This window comes from Saimiri boliviensis, chromosome 5 (genome assembly GCF_048565385.1).
Source record: "Saimiri boliviensis isolate mSaiBol1 chromosome 5, mSaiBol1.pri, whole genome shotgun sequence".
In the NCBI taxonomy this organism is placed as follows: Eukaryota; Metazoa; Chordata; class Mammalia; order Primates; family Cebidae; genus Saimiri; species Saimiri boliviensis.
This window is the reverse complement of record NC_133453.1, coordinates 31,194,042-31,214,449: the sequence shown is the minus strand read 5'-3', so window position 1 is coordinate 31,214,449 and position 20,408 is coordinate 31,194,042. Positions and strand designations below refer to the sequence as shown.

Sequence of the window (20,408 nt, the reverse complement as noted above, 5' to 3'; positions counted from 1 at the left end):
GTATTCAATTGACCACACTGAAAGTAAATTGTGTTTTTATTAATTCTTTAAAAGAAATTTAAAATCTTTGGACTAATTAAGATTTTCCTTTATTCTGGTCTAATGTTAAGATACTTTAGGAGAAAGCATGTATCAGATATAGGTGTCATTGGTTTGAAGCAATCTATACACATTGCAAGAATTTGAGTTGTTACAGAGGTAGTAAGACGGCATTATTTTTACTGCTTCCTTAAAAACAGTGAGTCCTAGAGTCTGAATAATCTCACTAGCTAGACCAGCATGACATAAAGCATATTGCAGACAGTTACTATTTTTGTGTTAGAACTGTACGTGTCATAAAAGTACCTTTTTGAAACTTATTCAGAGGGCTTATAAAGATACATATTTTTTCCTGAGGGTTTCTATTTTATGAATGAAAATTAAGGAGGAATAAACACACAAGCTTGATTATTTTATTTTCTAAGCCCAGTTTTCAAACGTAGATGGTTTTCCAAACCACAAAGGATTGTTTTAAATCATGAGAGCTAAGCCAACACAGGTAAGTCATCAACCAAAATATGCTAGAGATAATGGAGTTTAAAATTGAAACCAGAAGCATAAAACAGCAGCAAGAGAAACAACAGTAACAGATGTGGTAATAATTTCTTACAGGAAGTGCATGTGTAGAACACGTTCTGTATTTACTGAACTTAAATTTTCTCTCGTGTTTTCTGTTCTTGACAAGCTATTTTTCTTCCTTCTCGTGGCATTTTCACATCAAACAAGTGTGTCATTCATATTGTGAAATGAAGGGGTACAAAGGGAAAGGGGTTGACTGATCATGACAGTTTGAAATGTAAAATGCCAAAATATCTATTGGTATGCCAGTGGCTTCCAGAACAAGAAGAGGGTTTGGAAATCTCTATGAGCCCTCTTCTATATATCATGCAAACCCCAGAAACCAATCAGCATCGTTTTTCTTAAATTTTGCAAACTTCACATTGCCATTCTGTAACTTCTATTCTAAAGGATCTATACTTATATACTCTAGTGACTCAAAGGTACGTTGGTAACCCATAGAAAAATTATATGGTGTGCTTACCTGTGCTTTGGTAGACAATGGGTTATATTAATTAGCACACACTGTAGTTGGAGCCACATGCTATGTTACTGTTATTCAGGTGTCATGAATTACTGAATTTGAGTCTCAAAATAAGCAAATTTTGGTTTGCATTAATCTTTTGACACAACAGAATATCCTAAAGGTATTTAAAAGTGCATTTATGAGTTTTTAGCCACTGAGTTTGGGGTTGTTTGTCTTTTATTTTCAACAGCAGCAGGTGGGGAATCAGCTGTGGCTCCCAGTGTATTTAAACAGGCAAAGGACAAAGTCTCTGTGAGTAAAATAACTTTTTTCTTGTTCTGCATTTGAAGTTCCTTTGGTATTAGTTGCAACATCGGAATAACTTTTGATATTGTTTAGACATTTACTCTTAAAACTCATATTAAGTAGTTCGCTCACCCAGAAGATTCTCCGTGGCATCCAGGCATGGAAGGATGAATGTCTTCTGGGATGGCATATGATGGTAATTGGTGAGGACACAACTGGACTGCCTCCTTACTAGTAAGACAAAAACATATAAAGCAGCGCAATGATATGGCAAAAATAAGGAAGACCAACTTATTTACTTTTCATAAAATCAAACCATATAATCAATAGTAACTATATTTTATAATACACTTTCATTGTTTTTATTACAAAATAAAATATGACCAAATGAAGCAGTGTACACAAGCAAAAATAAGTAAAAATCAATTATAATCCCCTTATCATAAAGATAAATACAGTTACCATTTTGATGTAAAATTTTGAATTTTTTCTATACAGTTATAGTTGTCTTTCTTAACTACAAGCAATCCAATTTATTTTTCTCTTCTATATCTCACTTTTGAAACTCACTCCTTTGTGGGTAGGATCAATCAAAAAAGAATGACTTGTCCTGACCCAATTACATTTCCCACTCAAGATACTAGGTCCATAAAACAAGAAGTGATTTGTACAGTCTGTAAATATTTATGTCTCTCTTGTAGCTACAGAGGTTAAAACTTGACGTAAAATCTCAGTTTTATCTGTCATTTTTGTAACAGCTAAGTCAAATTAATTATTCGAAGATAATAATCTCCTTGGCTTTGTTGTACTTGTCTACCTTTTTGTCACCCATGAGTCATATGGCATCCGGTATAGTTTTCTCCAAAAGCCATACATTCTTCCCAATTATAGTTGCAGACAGTCTCCCCAGGGGTTATCAACACCTGCAAATTAAGTTGTGCTTTTTATTGGCAATCTTTTCAGTCCTGACTTTCCTTTTTAGAATTCATAACACATCATGCAGACTATAGTCTTTGCATAAAAATGTTTAGTTCTATGGTGTACCTTAGTCCACAGTATGTGCTTTGCTTAGAAAATGAACTAATTATATATAAACACTGAAAATTTTCTGAAGTCAATGTAGATTACCTGCAAATAAATTTTGACAGTCTTTAAAAATACTTTTTTTATTATTAAGCCTCAAATATACCTTGTTCTAAAATTCTTAAAGCATGATTAAGATATGGATTATATGTACGCCTTAAAGGCTAAGTTTATTAAAGGAATAATTCCAGCAGATTGGATATTGGAAGATATTTTCAAATGTGTTATCATAATAAAACTCATGAATTAGTTAGAGACTCTATACATAGAACCCAAAAAGAATATTTTATCTATATTATCCTTAAATGAGAGAACTATGTATAGAATCATTTTTTTAAAAAAACAAAATTTAATCACTCAGCATTGTTTTTCAAACCAGCAAAAAGAGAGTTTGGCTAGTTGTCACTTGTAACATTCATTCTATATTAAGGCTTATTCTATTAAAAAAAAAAAAAAAAAAAAAGACAGAAAGACTTGCTTTGGTCTCCGGATTTCAAAGAGCTGATTCCTTTACATCTAAGCAATATTATTCTTTTCTTCTGTCCTTCCATCCATCTATCCACCCACTCACTCATTGTTTATTCAATAATTATCCATTGGGTCTCTACTAGGTACCAAACATAAACAATCACATTTGGAAGTAAAGAAGAGCAAATAACGTGGATAGCTGTTCTAGAACTGGTTAATATAAAATAAAATTATTTAGCATTATTTTTGTGTTTTATTTGTATAACAGATTATTTTATTTTTAATCAGGTTGTCCCTGTGCAGGCTTGTTACAAGGGTATATTACGTGATGCTGAGGTTTGGGCTTATATTGATTCTATCACCCAAATAGTGAACATAGTTCCCAATAGGAAGTTTTTCAATCCTTTCCCCACTTTTGGAGTCCCCAGTGTCTACTGTTGCCATCTTTATGTCCGTGTGTATCCAGTGTTTAGCTCCCACTTATCAATGAGAACATGCGATATTTGGTTGTGTTACAACAGACATTTTTATATGAGTATTATTAAGTTAGTGTTGGCTTAAAAGAGCTGTTCAATGAAAATCTCATCTAAGTACACATCTCTATCATTTATTATAACCATTTATCACGTGTTCTTATTAAAAAGACTTTGAGTTTCTTATACGTTTAATCTTCTTTTATTATTTTCCTTTTACTTCATAGTTTGGTTTATTTTGTGTTTTTGTTTGTTTTCTTTCATGGCTAGAATTCTACCTTGTCAAAGATTCCTGCTTTACAGGGTAGCACAAAGTCCCCAAGATACAGCTCAGCCTGCCCTAGCACGACTAAAAGGGCTACATTTTCTGACAGTTTATTAATACAGTCCACCTCAGCAGGCTCCACAGACCGTTTGCCATACTCAAAATCAGGGAACAAGGTAAGATAGCAGGTCAATAAAAGGTGCAGAAAGAAATAGAATTTGGGAGAAGGTTATGTTATAGAAAATAATTCAGGAAATGTATGAAAGCAGATACTTTACATTCTGAAGTGTTTGACACATAAACCATAGGCTCTTTTAAAAACAAATACAAATTAAAAATTTTGATAAACAGTATACCTATTTTTTAAATGTAGAAAATATGTCTTTTTCTAGATATACTACCCATTATTAATTTATGGTTTGATGATCTGGTAAAATTGCAAATGCAAACTAACAACAAAATATATTCTCTTATATATGATATATAATATTGTATAGAACAATAACAATTTATATCGTATAGACTATAATAGACAATTCAAACTTAACATCATATACATCAGGGTTTAATACTGTATCTGCCACCTACCAACTCAATTATCTTGAAACAATTACATGAACTTATTAAACCTGTTTCTTCAGATAGCTTTACAATGTGCATCATGTTTCGTGGTAAGAATGAAATAATAAGTGTATGTAAACTATAGAGAGTTCCTGTCACATACATGCACAATATATGGTAGTGGTCATTGTTAGAAATATTATGCATGCAGTGAGCTACCCTCAGTCCTTTCTGATTAATAAGTTATCATGCTAATGAAGATTTTTCAGTAAAATTAGTAATTTGCTGAAGATTGCTTAAGTACATTTATTTTACCCATATTTTCATTTAGAACTTGAACTTCACATTCAGTTTTCAGAGCTCCAAAATAACATGTTTTTATAAAATACCTAGGCAAATATGCATTTGTAAAGTAGAAATGCTTATAAATATGTGAAAATCCAGTAGTCTGTATTAAAATAAATTCATCTATCAGCACAGGAGGAAAAATAGCAAAATCAATATCACTTTGCATAAATTAAAGAGTTGCAAGAACCCAATGTCCTTTTGTTTTCTCCAATCAGGATGGAGTAACCAAGAGCCCAGAAAAGCGCTCTTCTCTCCCAAGACCTTCGTCCATTCTTCCTCCTCGCCGAGGTGTCTCAGGAGACAGAGATGAGAATTCCTTCTCTCTCAACAGTTCTATCTCTTCTTCAGCACGACGGACCACCAGTAGGTTTATTTTGATTTGACTTCCTTTTTAAGCACTTTTTAAATCCTTTAAGTGGAATAGCACTTATATTTATATTTTAATTTGTAAAAATAAAACATGCATTAAGACTAGGTTATATTTTCCCTAAGAATCAGAAAATCCAGAATATAGATGGCCACAAAATAGCTGTTTGAGTAAAAACAACTGATGGAGAAAATGGTAACATATCACCCTATTATCTAAGACTGAGATAAAGTTATTTTCTAAGAATGTATTTTCTTTTTTGATTCAAATTTATTGCAGAAAGAAAATTCTAAAGAACTAATCAATGTAGAAAACCAATAGTCAAGGATTTTTTAAAAATATATGTCTATAAGAGCTTAACATTTATTAGATTTCTAAGTTGTAAAATCTAACTATAAAGTTGACAATCAAAACCTAGGATCCTGCTCAACTTGTTAAGAATTCACATTCGAAATGAGCTATAAATATAGCATAGTCTATGTAATAGTTTCAAATTATGTTGATTGATGGCCCATTCATGAACTGATTGGCAATTATAACAGTTTATGTAATGCTCCAATCATTACACACTTATGTGTTGCATTGTGGCAAACTATCTCGTAAAGCATGGATGGAAATTACTTCCATAAGTATTTTTCTGTTGCACCCAAAATAGCTACCATTTTTGAGCACATATAGATGCCAAACTCTTAAGATACACTTTTCACTATATTTAATTAGCAAAACTAATGAGTAGGTATTAATAAACTCAATTCAGTCTACTGAAGACAAAACTGACCTTCTAGAGAGAGTAACTTGTCTAGTGCTGCACAGCTAGTAAGTGGTTGAATTTGGTTTTCAGCCTACTGATAACTTCACAACCTGAAGTTTTAACATGTTTTCTAAATTTTTGGAGGAAATAGCGCTAGAGAACTGCTCTGTAGAATCATTTGGAGAAGAGTATCTGTGTCATTTAAAAACCATCTTAAAATGGTGGAAATTGCTACCACTATCACATTATAGTTGACTTCACCTCTTATTTTCCACTTAAATATGACTATTGGCATTGAAACAGTGTTTTCACCTACAAGAAAAGTGTTTATTATGATAAGAGTAATTGTGTCTAATTGTTTCCTAGAGTATTAGCATCCTTTGAAATATGTGCTAAGAACACTGAAATCACAAGAGCTCTTTTATCATAGCATAGCAAAAATAAGTTATTCTAATGAATTAGCAGGGAGGGCATTTAAGATTTAGTACTCTCCAGGGAAGAAAATTTAAATATCTAGAGTTAAAATTGAACACCATTAATAACCCCAAGGATAATGAGACAAGACAAAGATACCAAGTACTCTCCAAAAGAACATCTTGAATTATGCTTGTGTTTGTTGCTATAAAAGCAAAATGGCACTTCTCCATAAATCCACTTCTTCAAACCACTGTGTTCTGTCTTTTAAAGTGTATCCATCTATGAATTGATTCATTAAATGTTCTGCACCAATTCTATTTTGACTTTTTAAATTTACTGATGTTTACAAGTATTTTGCATTGTATTATTTGATAGCGAACATAACTGACACATTGATAATTCTAAAACATAGGGTCTGTTTTATCTCTGCATACCAGTAGCTGAAAGGCATCAAGATGACTGGAAGAGCAAGTACTCTGCTTACTTCTACTTGCCTACCATCCCCTTAGTGGTACACAGGAATGAATATTCTAACATTTTGTGCAGCTATTGAAAAGATTTGAAGAAACATTGTTTCTTCTGCAGGAAGCTCATCCACCCAAGAAGAAGGAAAGTCATTGTCATTGATAAGAGCACAGTTTAATCAAGTAACTTGCATATAAATATCTTAAAAGTTGTTTTAGACCTTAGATTTAACCTCTTCAAGTTCAGAACAAATAGGAAGCATTCAAATTTATTCTTTTGGTGACAAGAACATATTTATTATAATAAAAATTGATCATATATTTTGAGCAGCAGTGTGAAGGCCTTAATATTTGTAGTTTACCCTTTTTCTCCAGATGTAACACAAAACCTAGAGTATTGGTGTCCTTTAAGAAATATGAGATCACCTAATACAATTGATCATAAATATAGGTAGTTCTTTCTGAGAAGTGGACATGTAGTCTTGGCCTAATATTTACATGGTGTGAGCTCAGGAGAGCTTCTTATATACTTGTGACCTACGAACAATGTAAATCCACCCATTGCCATAGGTTCTATCTCCAGGAGGAACACAGAACAATTTTATTTCCTCTTTCAGTGAACAGTTTTCATGTATTAAATGATATTTCTTTGATGAAGCTTAAAGTGTTTCCTACAAGTATGGAAATGACTCCTTAGAAGTTTAGAAAAAATTATTTCATATAGTAAAAATTGTTATCCACATCCAGAATATTGCTTCAATTCAGTCTCCATAAAGCCAAAAAATCCCTCAGCACACTTTGATGAATTCTGAATACAATACATTTTATTTTAAAAAGTATGTTGTGCACCTAATGTATTCAGCTCACATGAAAGTCACCAGGACTAGATATAATGGCAAAAAACACAGGGACGATCCATCTCCCCAGAATATCTGAGCTATTCAAAACTGGCAAGATAATAGAGAAAACATTCAAGAAAGAAATAATGTTTCTGGAGAAATTTTTCATACAGATATAGAGACAGACATCTACATTGAAAACCTAGTCCAAAACAAACCAGGACATGGAAGTCACAAAACGCCAAGTTGGATGCGGTTGTGTCATCGTGGTCTTGAAATGTCATTCTTGTGAAAAGCAATGAAAATCACAGAACACATGCTAATTTCCCACTTTAGACTTCTCAGATCCCATTTCATATTATCGATTGAAGAGTCTAACTGTCTTGTTCCGTGTTAGAAGACTGTAAAGGCACAGGGCACTTTCATTTGATATGTGAAAACTGTTCACTGAAAGAGGAAATAAAATTGTGCCTTTCTCCAGGAGACAGAACCTATGGTGATGGGCGGGTTTACATTGTCTGTAGATCACAAGTATATAAGAAGCTCTCCTGAGCTCATACCTTGTAAATATTAGGCAAAGACTACACGTTCACTTCTCAGAAAGAACTTCTTATATTTATGATCAATTGCATTAGGTGACCTGTAAGATTCCTTTCACTTCAGTGGCTTTAAAATAGTTATTTATTTATCTCTACAAAATTTCAGAAGATTCATTGATTTTTTAACATAATCAATGTAAATCAGCAGTAAAAAATGAAAATTATACTTTTTATATAAAATATGTTATAAATGAACTTTGCATGCTTAAAAATATAAATCCTCAGGACTAAATGTATCTGGCTTAGATGTTAGTGACATCTGGGTAAATGAGCCTCAATATTCGTATTTCTTAGGATTAATAAGAGCTGCCCCTAACAACTGTATTGTGCGTGTTTGTTTGGTTATTGGTTAGTATTCACAAAAGTGCTTTGAAATTTATAAGGTGTTATATTCTTATTTCTATCATTCTCTCAGAACAGTATTTGAAATATCATTCAAAATACATTCAAAAGATGAAAGATACATTGTATAGGAAAATGGGGGTGGGCATAACAATAATAAGAGAGTGAGCTTAACTTGAGGCAAAGAAATGCATCTCAGATCCTGTGTGATTAGCAGGGTTTGGGATTTAACTCCAAACTGCCAAACTAGTGATGAAAACAGAGGAGAAAACACAATCAGGTATGAGACTCACTGGGAATATATTGTTGGGACATCCCAAGTTTCTAAGGCAAGAAATAGACTTTTTGTTTATTTGCTTGAAACACTGAGGTAATTTTCCTTATGAAAAGAATGCATGATAAAGTAGAGCAATGTCTGACAGTTTTCATAAACACATTTACAACTCATAGTGTTCCTCAGTGTAAGGATATAATAATGAAATGCAGGTCTTTCTTTACGGACCAAAACTATGTGTCCTAAATACATGATTCTATGTTGTATGTTTACCTGGATCCCAGAATGAATTTACTACATAGAGGAATGAATGATCTACATATCATTCAAGGAATCTTCAGTAAATATGGGTCTGCATACGACATTAAGTGTGAACTCTTTTCCAACTAAAGGCAGATCCATATACCTTAATAGTCACACAAGTAGAAAATAGTTTTTGACACATTCATAATGAAAATTAAGGAGAACAAATCAGAAAAAAATCAGGTTTTTTTATCTTTGTATTGATAGTAACAGGTCTTCAAAAGAATGTCACTGGGTTATGCACCTGCTTTCAGAAATGAGGCTCTCAGCTTCTTGAGCACTATAGTGATCATTACAATAACTATTTCTAAATACCTTAGAAATTACATATATTATAAGTTCTAACAATCTATGGGAAGAGGGAGGTTTTGAGAAGAATTTTCTGACTCTGGTTTGGTTTTGGTCTTGCTTGTTATACAGGGTCAGAGCCAATTCGCAGAGCAGGAAAAAGTGGTACCTCAACACCCACTACCCCTGGGTCTACTGCCATCACTCCTGGCACCCCACCAAGTTATTCTTCACGCACACCAGGCACTCCTGGAACCCCTAGCTATCCCAGGACCCCTCATACACCAGGAACCCCCAAGTCTGCCATCTTGGTGCCGAGTGAGAAGAAGGTCGCTATCATACGTACCCCTCCAAAATCTCCCGCGACCCCCAAGCAGCTTCGGCTTATTAACCAACCACTGCCAGACCTGAAGAATGTCAAATCCAAAATTGGATCAACAGACAACATCAAATACCAGCCTAAAGGGGGGCAGGTAAGAATTGCATGAACACATACTTGCTGCCAGAAATAATTATTGCATTGCCTTCTTCATATTGAAAGCTAATAGGGAAGCAGAGGTATTAAAGAGCTACTGGTTACAATTTATTGCTAAGAGTTTGGACTTTACATTAGGAAGATATCCTCTGAAATATAATGAAAATCACATGACATGCCCATTTCTTCCATTTATTATTGGGTTAAAAATTGGTATAACCATATAGAAGAAACTTTTATTGATTGACTTTTTTTCCTGAATGTATCTCTATTGCTTTGTGGTTTTTAACTTGAGATTAAAGTTACATTTCTGATATAAAAGTGAATTATCTATTTTACATTCTGACCATGAGCTCATTTGGCTATCTTTTAGTGATTCCAATTTTATCTCCTTCTTTCTTCCCCAAGGATTTCCTATGACATTTTCTTCCATTTCCTCATGTTCACTCCAAAATAAGGGTGTTTCACCGTTTCAGTTCTGGCTACTACTGCCTAAATGTTGCAAAGGGCAGGTATTTGTGTTGATAATAAAAAACACATGGTTCTGATGAATAAAATTGTAGAGTTTGAACTTATACTCAAGATTATATTAAGTACAGTTATTAGTAATGCTTACTTACTAACTCTTCAGCTCCCCAGAGCAAACATTCATATCTTCAAACCAGGAGGCTTTGAGTTCTGTCTTGACCTGAACCTTGCTTATACAATATGTGTTTGGACAAAGCAATTCGCCTGGAAGGAAAACAAATATTATTTAATGTTTATCTCATAATATTGATCTATCAGGATAGTTTAACTTTTGTCATTGAAGAGACATAAAACAACATCCTTTTTTTGAAAGAAAGAAGGACAAAAACAGTAACTTGGTACATAAACTTATAATGCCCTTTCATTATTCCAAGAAAGCCTTTTCTTTTTAACATCAATATTTTTTTCTGCCACTATTTTTCCTGTCTCTTGTATTTTGTGCCACTGCTTTCTGGTATCCAGCCTTCATGCCAAAGAAAATCTATTTTCAGGCAAGTTTAGAAGAAAGATCTTTCCAAAATGTAAAGCTATCAGGCACTCCTACTCACCAATGTAGCAAAAATTCAGTGTTGCTCTTTCATTTAGCAACAAACTTCTTTACTGTCTGGCTATGGCTCTGTTCAGGAGAGCCCAAAGAGTTAAGAAAAATCAACCAATGGGGAAGGAGAGGAAAGTTCAATATGCCCTTTCAGAACAATGATAACATTCTGTAATAATATAGTCATAAAAAGATACTTTCTCATAGACGTATGCTATGAAAACTAGAAGCCACAAGAAACTTTTTTAAGCAAGACAGTAGGATTATAAGCCTGTAATTCCTAAAAAACTCAAACTATTCTTGCATTCATCAGAGTTTTGCACATTCAAGAGAAGGAACTGTTTGGATCTTTTTGGAAATATTCAAATGTTACATTATTTTTATACATAAATAATTTAAAAGAGTAAGGTGAATGATCAATTTAGTATCATTTGGAAATTTCTGCATTTTAGCCTTGGAAAAGCTATCCTCTAAAATAGAGTAATTATTATACATATGTAAAATCAGTTCTTTTAAAGTAAATATTCCCGTGTCCTGTTAGTGCCCTTAATTAGATGTGCAGTTTACTTACTTATATTCTGGAAAACATTGATACTTAATTTGTTTCCTCTTAGAATCACAAGGAAATATAAATTATTTCCAAAATATTTTATTAAAACCAAAAAAGTAATTAAAAAATATTCTTATAAGTTGACACAGACATTTTATAATATATTATTTTCTTCAAAGGAATCCCTAGGATAAAGAGGCAAAAAGAATGGTTTTAACATCAGCTTTGCAGAAACCTCTGAGATTAAATCAATCCAAAAAATGTGAAGATGTCCATTTTCTTTTTCTGATTCTTTATCATATCTGATTTTGAGTATTTTTATGTCTTATTGTAATTACTTCTACTATATTTGATAATTCATAAAATTGGTACAAAATATCTTATATGTTTGAGCTGCACTAAAACTTCCCTAGAGATTATGGTGGCTAAGGACTAGTAAATACACGGGACACACAAATTACAGAAAGAACAAAAAATGCTTCAAAATCACGATGTCATTTGAAGCACATCTGTTTTTTCATCAGGCAAGTGTTAACCTGCTACAAAATTATCCTAGTTCAGCAGTGATGACTTTGGAAAAATCCACAACAGTGATGTTATGAGGTGACATTTGTACAGAAGTAGGAGGTATTTCCTCACCAAGATGAGAAACAGATGAAAGATATTTGCCTTCTATTTTGTGATAGATGGTATAAATTCACTTAAATGAAGGGGTAAAAATGAATTGGGAAATAAAAGCGCATTGCAATTGAACTGTCTTTGTAGGAAAAACATATCATTCAACATTTCAGCACTATCTCCTTAAAAGCCTTCTTACAATGTATGATCTCACATACAGGGAGTGAGGAAAGGTTTTTTTTTCCATACGTATAAAACTGGAGATTTTATAGAACGACTGAAGGAAAAGCATTTTAGGGCTTCTCAGAAATTATCAAGATGTTAGAGACCTTTATTAGATGATTGAGCATCTATACATGCACATTGCTGAAGAAATTGAAGCCACTAGCACATTGTTCTCAGTTGTAAATCGATTTTCCTAAGGCATTTGAATGGACAGTGGCCACCCAGAATCATTTAAAAAGACAGAACAAGAGCTATACTTTCTTCAGGGGCCAGCTGTTGTAATAGTGATATATGGTCTCTAGGAAATGAGAGAAATATTCATGCAATTCTTATTAATGAAGATAGGAGTAAATTTGAAGATGTAACTTTAATTCCTCTGCACAAGTTCTGTTGTAATATTTGAAACAATTAGTTTCTATAAAAATGATTTCATTATGCAAACTTCATTATTATGGTTTTAAACTTTGTGCAATCTCTAAGAATTGGCTCTAAGAGTTGGGAGAGGAAATGTATAATAAAGATATATGCATCTTAGGAACTCAACAGCTTCCCAAAATATTTGCCTCTAGTTTGAACATTTATCGCTCTTTTATATGTATAGGTTTTGTGCTTATAGCTGTTATCTCTTCTGTTAAGGTCCAATTTCTGTTGGCAGAGGGTTTCAGCTTAGTGAGGCAGATCAATGCCTAATGGAATAGATAAGCTAGCTGAAGATATGAGGAGCTTTACAGAAAGCAATAAAGCTAATCTTTTCAGCTAAAACAAATTAATTCTATTGGAAAGAATATGGACAATCATGGATTCAATGTAGATAACCAGCTTGATTGATTTAACTCAAGGCTTAAGGAAGACTATCTTATTAAGTGTATTAATTTGAAACTATGTAGTTAGCTCCCCAATCTACATTAAATCTAAGTTTTAGAATAAATAATGTCAACTTGTGAAGAACACAGCTGGTTGAGTCAAACAAAAGTAGAAAAACAACCAATTTCTCTAAACATGTAGCATTAAAAAATTTAGGCAACAACTCAAGGAATAGTGCTTTTTACATTTTCTATCTAATCAGGTTTTTAAATTGTTACTTTGATTTATATGGAATGCTCCTACATGTTTTAACAGATATCTTGATTTTCTCCATTGGCCTTATGAAGATGAGTATAAAAAGCACAAGTTGGCCAGGCGCAGTGGCTCACACCTGTAATCCCAGCACCCTGAGAGACTGAGGCAGGTGGATCACCTGAGATCAGGTGTTTGAGAACAAACTGGCCAACATGGTGAAACCCTGTCTCTACTAGAAATGCAAAAAAATTAGCTGGACGTGGTGATGGGCACCTGTAATCCCAGCTACTTCAGAGGCTAAGTCATGAGAATCACTTGAATCTGGGAAGCAGAGGTTGCAGTGAGCCAAGGCTGTGCCACTGCACTCTAGCCTGGGCAACAAAAATGAAAGTCTGTCTCAAAAACTATAAATAAATAAAATTGTTTAAAAAGCACAAATTATGTGCCCTTGTAATAATTGAAAGTAAAGAAGTGATTTCACAGACGTTGTTTTCGTGTACTGCTCATTGGATAGGGTAGTTAGCTGGGGCATTCTCTGCAAGGCTCTGTCTGTAGATCTGATTGACTGCCTCTGAATTATATGCTTTTGCTCCATTAATGGCTCTAGTCAGTCATTTTCAGGTTAGCCTCTGAACTTTTATAATATTTTCATAAAACAATTTAATGCATATATCATGTTATATTGATATACTATTAAAATACATGTTATATTAATATACCACATTAAATTTGGAAAGTTATATCGCATTGTTATCGTATTTTTTGCTTTCCCCTATAATTAACAGGTTATTTAAAAAATAATTCTAAAGTAAGGTTTTAAAATAGAAGCTAGCTCACTAACTTTTTACTTTCTATGGATAATATTAAGAATCAATTATGAAATATTAATTCTAGTATCAATCTTGGCATCTTAAAAATAACATGGGGAATTGTCTCTTATTTCTTTGATAATTCCAGAAATACAAAGATTTACCTTCATTTACTTGACCATTGATTCAATAAATATTTATTGAGCACCTATATACCCTGCTATGTTCTATATACTAGAATATAACAATGAACAAAACAGACACCGATTTCTTAAATTCTAGCCATCGTGGAATTTATTTTCTAGGAGGAAAGGTAAGCAAAAAGAAATGATATAAGAAAAATATGTGAAAGAGTGCTAAATGTGAAGGAGAAAAATAAAAAGAAAGAGGCTCAGGATATGTTGAGAGGAAATTACATTTCTTATAGCATGACTAGGAAAGGCCTGAGAAGGTGATATTTGAATGGAAGCCCCAAGGAAGTAAAGGAGTAAGCCATATGGATAACTAGGGAAATGAGCATTTCAGGCAAAGGGAACAACATATGCCAAGACCCTGAGGTAGTAGGCTTAGCATGTTCTAGGAACAGCAAGGACATCAGTGTGACTGATGCCACATACATCTTTGAGTGTAGAAAGTTTATGCTATTATAACATTATTATTTTTAGTATTGTTACATCTATGCAAATAACGGACTTTTGTATTGCTAAACCAAAAATATAAGAGTCATCTTTTTCTCTCACTTCCCCTCATCCCATATCCTAACAATCTTTAAGTGCTAATGATTTTGTGCCCTGAATAGCTCATAAATCTGTCCATTTCAGTCAGTCTACTCTGCACGACCCTAGCGCAGGATACATGATCTCGTGTTGATATTGCCACAGTGGTTAATTTTTGGTTTCCCTGCATCTGTTCTTTGCTCTATCTGATATACTTTCACACTGTAGCCAAACTTTCTCACCACATTTTTCACTAAATATTCCATTGTATAATTAGTTATTTAACATCTATCTTGTTTCACTTACTAAACCATGAGCTCCATGAAGTCAGAGATGAGGTCCATCTTGTCCATAGTGTCCCATACATAATAGGGGCTCAATAAATACTTATTCAATGAACATTGAATGAATGTATTATACCATATTCATGGAGAGATGCATTCTTTTAGTGACACCGTTGAATGATTATGAATGTTTTATATCATGACAATTATTATCCAAAGAAAGTGTCCATTTTTGTCTAAAACACGCTTGTCCAACCCGTGGCCTTGGAGGCCACATGTGCTGCAGGATGGCTTTGAATGTGGCCCAAATTCATAAACTTTTTAAAAACATTTTGAGATTTCTATGACTTTTTTTTAGCTCATAGGTGATCATTAGTATTAGTGTATTTTATGTGTGGCTCAAGACAATTTTTTGTCTTCCAGTGTGGTCCAGGGAAGCCAGAAGATTGGACACCCCGATCTAAAAGAATATTGAACTAGGATTTAAGAGCTGGGTTAGTGGTCCAGCTCTTCTACAAAAGTATTGCATGACCTTAGGTACTGATTTTTCTGATCCTTATTTGTGGACCAGAAGCAACAAAATCATGGTTGTTTTTGTATACAGCACCATTTCATTTAAATAGACTCTCAAGTCATTTAAGCTCTCACATGCATAGTGCTACTTGGAGCATGATAGTAGTTGTGCATTACAGGTCATCAAAAAACATTCATTTAGGTATTCTAATAGATTCCATATGTTTGTGCCACAAAGGGCAAGCTGAAATTGAGTAAAAGAGCAGTGTTTCTGAAATAGAAGACAGGTGAATAAGGGAAGAAGGAGCAATAGAGAGGGAGGAAAGAGGAAATAAAATTAGTGAAATGTAGAGTGGAATCTTTATATATTCTTATAAACTTTTAGGCATTATCTGTATTAGTCTGTTCTCACATTGCTATAAAGAGCTACCCAAGACTGGGTAATTTATGGAGAAAAGAGGTTTAATTGACTCACAGTTCCACAGGCTTAACAGGAAACATAACTGAGAGGCCTCAGGAATCTTAAAATCATGGCAGAATACATACTTTCTTTCTCTCTATCTCTCTCTCTCTCTCTCTCTCTCTCTCTCTCTCTCTCTCTTTCTCCTGCCACCATGTGAAGAAGGTGCTTGATTTAAGGAAAAGCAGATTCACACACTTTCAAATCCTCAGATCTCATGAGAACTTACTCACTGTCATGAGAACAGCAAAGGGGAAAATCGTCCCCATGATCCAATCAACTCCCACAAGGTCCCTCCTCCAATTCAACATGAAATTTGGGTGTGGACATAAATCCAAGCCATATCATTATCCTCAGATCATTTTCAGCCCTTTTAAATGCTAATTACATAGTTTACTTTCAATTTTATATTTAAGAAAATGGAATGATTCTGGAAGCAACTAATAAATTACAGTGAAATGGGATTTTCCCTCATTATATAAAATTATAATGGTTACCACTGTGAAGGTCTACTGGGTGCTTTTAACATGTAACCATGTTTATAACATATATGATGAAGAGAGAAGGATTGCAATGAGTATTTTCCTCATTCACATGTTCATTCTTTCATCAAACATTTCCTAAGATTGCTGGGCACTACATGACAAAAGGAGAATGGGAGACAATGAGGCGTGGTCACTGCAATCTAGGCAGAAAGGAGGTTTTTTGTTTTATTTTGTTTCTTGTCCTCCTCTAATGTCTTCCCCTTATTTAATTTTAAGTTCTTTCCAAGCCATTTCTTCGCATCTCCTTAGAGCTACAATAAGGGCTAAATAAAAGGAGTAATAACGTACTCTATGAACTTTTAAAAATACTGTTTGTCAACCCAGCATGAAGAAATTTATTACAAGACTTTTGTTTGTTTTGTTTTGTTTTTTGGTATCAAAGTCATCATTAAATCAAAGTGAAAGCTCGTTTAAGATCAGGACTCTGTCTTTATGCGATAGAATTTTATAACTATAATTCAAATGTTTTTTATGGAGTAATGAAAAGTTTTGGAGCTAGCTTTAGTAACTATTAATTTTTAAAAATTATGAGAAAACTACCACTCTGGGTTTGCAAAGTTAAGAACTGTAAAGCCTTTTTATCTACTGTTCATTCACAAGCAAACAGAGACATAGGAACTAATGAGGTTGTTTTCATATAACCGAGCAGACTATTTAAAAGTTACTTTGTTCACTGACTTGGTCCACTGTTTCGTAGAATTTCTTAAATATTTAAACAAGAAAAAAATTTAATATCAAAAAAGTATACAAATTGGGAAAAGTTCATTAGCTGTTCATTTCCATGAACCACAATGACTGTTATACTCATAATGTTTCTTCCAGCGCCCACTGAGAGACCGTTTATAAATTCTTAACAGTGGCTCTAGTGACTAAACTCATTAATGTCTGTTTGACTAAAATGTTCTTTCAAAATTCTTCAGCATTATCTATTTATGCCAAAGTTTTTCAGTGTGGATCTACTTTCTGTGCCATGTGACACAGCTTGCATAGAAAATTGGTCCCTCTAACTTTTCTTTCAAAGTTTTGTGAAATTGTGCATTTTGACATAAACTGTTATTTCTCCCTAAATGTGTATTTAAGTATACTTATGTTTATATTTGATATAAAAATTGTAAAGAAATTATTGTTCAATGTAGGCAAGGTTGATTAAAATTCTGATTATAATGTTTGCATATATTTTAACCAGAGTGCAAAGTTTTTAACAGATGAATCTTTGAAGAACATCATGTGTGCCAGAGAACTTTCAACCTTCAGGAATATCTGATGTAGTCATATTTTGTTTTAGTATGGGATATCTCAGGATTATACAGAGGCTAGAGAGTTTTCATTAAAATGAATATTATGAAATAAAAAATACTTAGAGAGAGAAAATGTTTTCATAACGCAAGAACAAAGGAGGGCTTAATCTTATGCTATAAGAAACAAGGAAAACCCAAAGGAGAAGCTTAATCCTCTGCAGGGTTGAAGGGAAGTCATTTGAGTGTCACTGTTCACTCCCCTTTCACAAAAGCATTCTTTCTGAGACAACTCAGATGGAGGAAGAGAGAAATGGTGTTTCAACCTAGGTTGATACCTAAAGGATGCTTGAGGGGGTCTAGACAAATCCCAATTTTTGACTCCTAGTCACCCTCCACATCTCACCACCTTGAGCTGACATATAGGTCTTTTGATAAAGAAAGCAGTGTCAGGGAGTGTCAATTAAAAACAAAATCAAAATCTCATTGCTCAAGAAATTAAAGTTGACAGTGGGATGAATGCCTCTGACTTACAAATTGTTGTACTAAAAACTGTATGTTAATGATGTATTTTCTTTCATTTTACATGTTTCATATTTCTAATTGTCTAGTAAGAGAGACATTTTTTTCTTGTCTGCAGGCAAATCCTGCATTTTCTCTTTTAATCCTTTTTTAGAGCAACCCTATTTTAGGGGAAAAGATGTTAATTTATTGAAAGGAACAATTAAATATATGCAGAGAGAGTAGAGTGGCAGATCACTTCAATTAAACCATCATGATAAAAGCCAACTAAAGTCACCCAAGGAATATCCAGAAAGAAATTACAATATTCTTCTCTATCATAGTGGAAGAATAGAAAAATTAGTCAAAATTAAAATAAAGAAATTCTGATAAATTTTTCAATTTTATTAACCTACGCTCATACAGCTCTTCATGCTATATGACCGTTATGTGAATGGAAAGCCAACTGTTTCTGCAAACAAGTCACCAACCTTTTGCATAAAATTCATGAGACTAAAATCCTTTTTGTAAACTTCCACTGGAGGTATTGATTGCACCAAACCTTGAAGAATAATGTGTTACAGACTCAACTTGGAATGAGGGCACCCTAGGGAGAAATAATAACATAAAACACAGGGATGAACTTGAAATGTAAACATAGGCCTTAAAGTATAGAATGTAGAAGAGTCTGGCCAAAATGTAAAGTAACAAAGAAGTCTGAAGAATCAGAATTTCTGAGACCCCTGGCTGCCTCACTAAGAAGTTTTGATGTATTTAATAAGAAATAGAGCGCTGGGGGAATTTTGAATAGGGAGAGCTATAGGAAGATGATCCAGGTGATTAATATAATATTTTTCACTTCCACTGTGATAGAAACAAATATCGTCACACTCTTTCAAGTTACCCTACTTTGTATTAATAGTGCAAGTAAAAATTTTACCTGAAATAAATTGGCAGAGATTAAAATCTTATTTAGAGAAAATTTTGAGCAATTATTATTCAGACTTTTTTCCTTCATATCATGAGCACAGAAATTAGTTTATTTGTTAAATAGAATTTCATTATTTTTTTCTAGACAATCTCTAAGATGTTAAAATAATTTTCCCTTGACATAGGTTTTTAGGTAAACAAAAGTTTTTCTAAAACTGAAAATCCCTTCCCAAAGAAATAAATCTTTATTCTGATTCATCCATAGAACCCAGAGTTAAAACTGTAACTCTGCTATATTTTTTAAGGCTGCTCTGGAATATGGCCTTCTCCTTCATAGCAGCCATATATTTTTCTATTTTATGAAGTGGTTTCTGAGGACTGCTATTATCTGTGGAATGAACTCTAAGATGATAATTATTTGCAATCGACCCTAGAGATCTTTGGTGTGAAGTAATTTTGCTACAGCATAAATATGAGTCACATGGCATAGGCAAACATTCGAGGACAAGCTGTCAGGCTAGAGTGTAACGCTCCATAAGCAGAAATGTCCACTATCCAAAGAGGTTTATGCTTCTCTCTACCCTGCCGTTAAGCACTATGGAAAACGAAGATCTAGAGGGGTCTGTTTATTTATTCTGTCATAATTCACCGCATTTTAGACAAAAAAAATATACTTTGAAGCTATTGCAATATGGAAATATGTAAAGAAAGCCAGTAATGCATGTGAAAGGATAGAATAGCTTCATATTACAAGTTGAACAGACATAGGTTGAGAAAGTCTACCTGCAAGAGAGTCAAGCAGGTTTTTTTCTGCAGAAAATCTGTGTAAAATCAACAGAAGTCAGCTTTTAAGTTGTAGGACTGTAAGATTCTAAATAATCTCTCAATATTGCTGGCAGTATGATCATTTAGGATTGAATCATTTGTTTTGGAAATCATAAAAATTGTCAAACAGTTGATTAAATGTTAATGTCAAACATATTTATGCAACTGAATTTAGAATTTCCATTTTTGTAACAAGTGAATCAGATTTCATGTTTCGCTTATGATTACTTGGCAATGAGTCACTAGATTAGTACTCTAATGATCTCTAAATTTTTAAACAGTATGAAATCCTATATATTCTCAGGGATTAGCAAAATAGCTCACATCAAGTGTACATCATTGCCAAAATAATTAGATACTTATTGAGAATTCTTTAAACTATTATT

The 20,408-nt window shown here is 33.3% G+C and overlaps 1 protein-coding gene across 43 annotated transcripts in view; it reads left to right on the top strand.

The window, feature by feature from the left end:
- MAP2 (microtubule associated protein 2) overlaps positions 1-20,408 on the top strand; it is a 299,602-nt gene that overhangs the window by 266,791 nt on the left and 12,403 nt on the right. For 24 of the 43 annotated variants that reach the window (XM_074399135.1, XM_074399137.1, XM_074399116.1 and 21 more), the window contains 3 exons: positions 1,314-1,375; positions 4,783-4,930; positions 9,344-9,684. In XM_074399135.1, the coding sequence (XP_074255236.1) occupies positions 1,314-1,375; positions 4,783-4,930; positions 9,344-9,684 (551 nt within the window). Of the gene's footprint in view, positions 1-1,313; positions 1,376-3,663; positions 3,835-4,782; positions 4,931-9,343; positions 9,685-20,408 lie in introns of all 43 variants that reach the window. The other 19 variants (XM_074399103.1, XM_074399100.1, XM_074399101.1 and 16 more) reach the window with 1 other exon arrangement.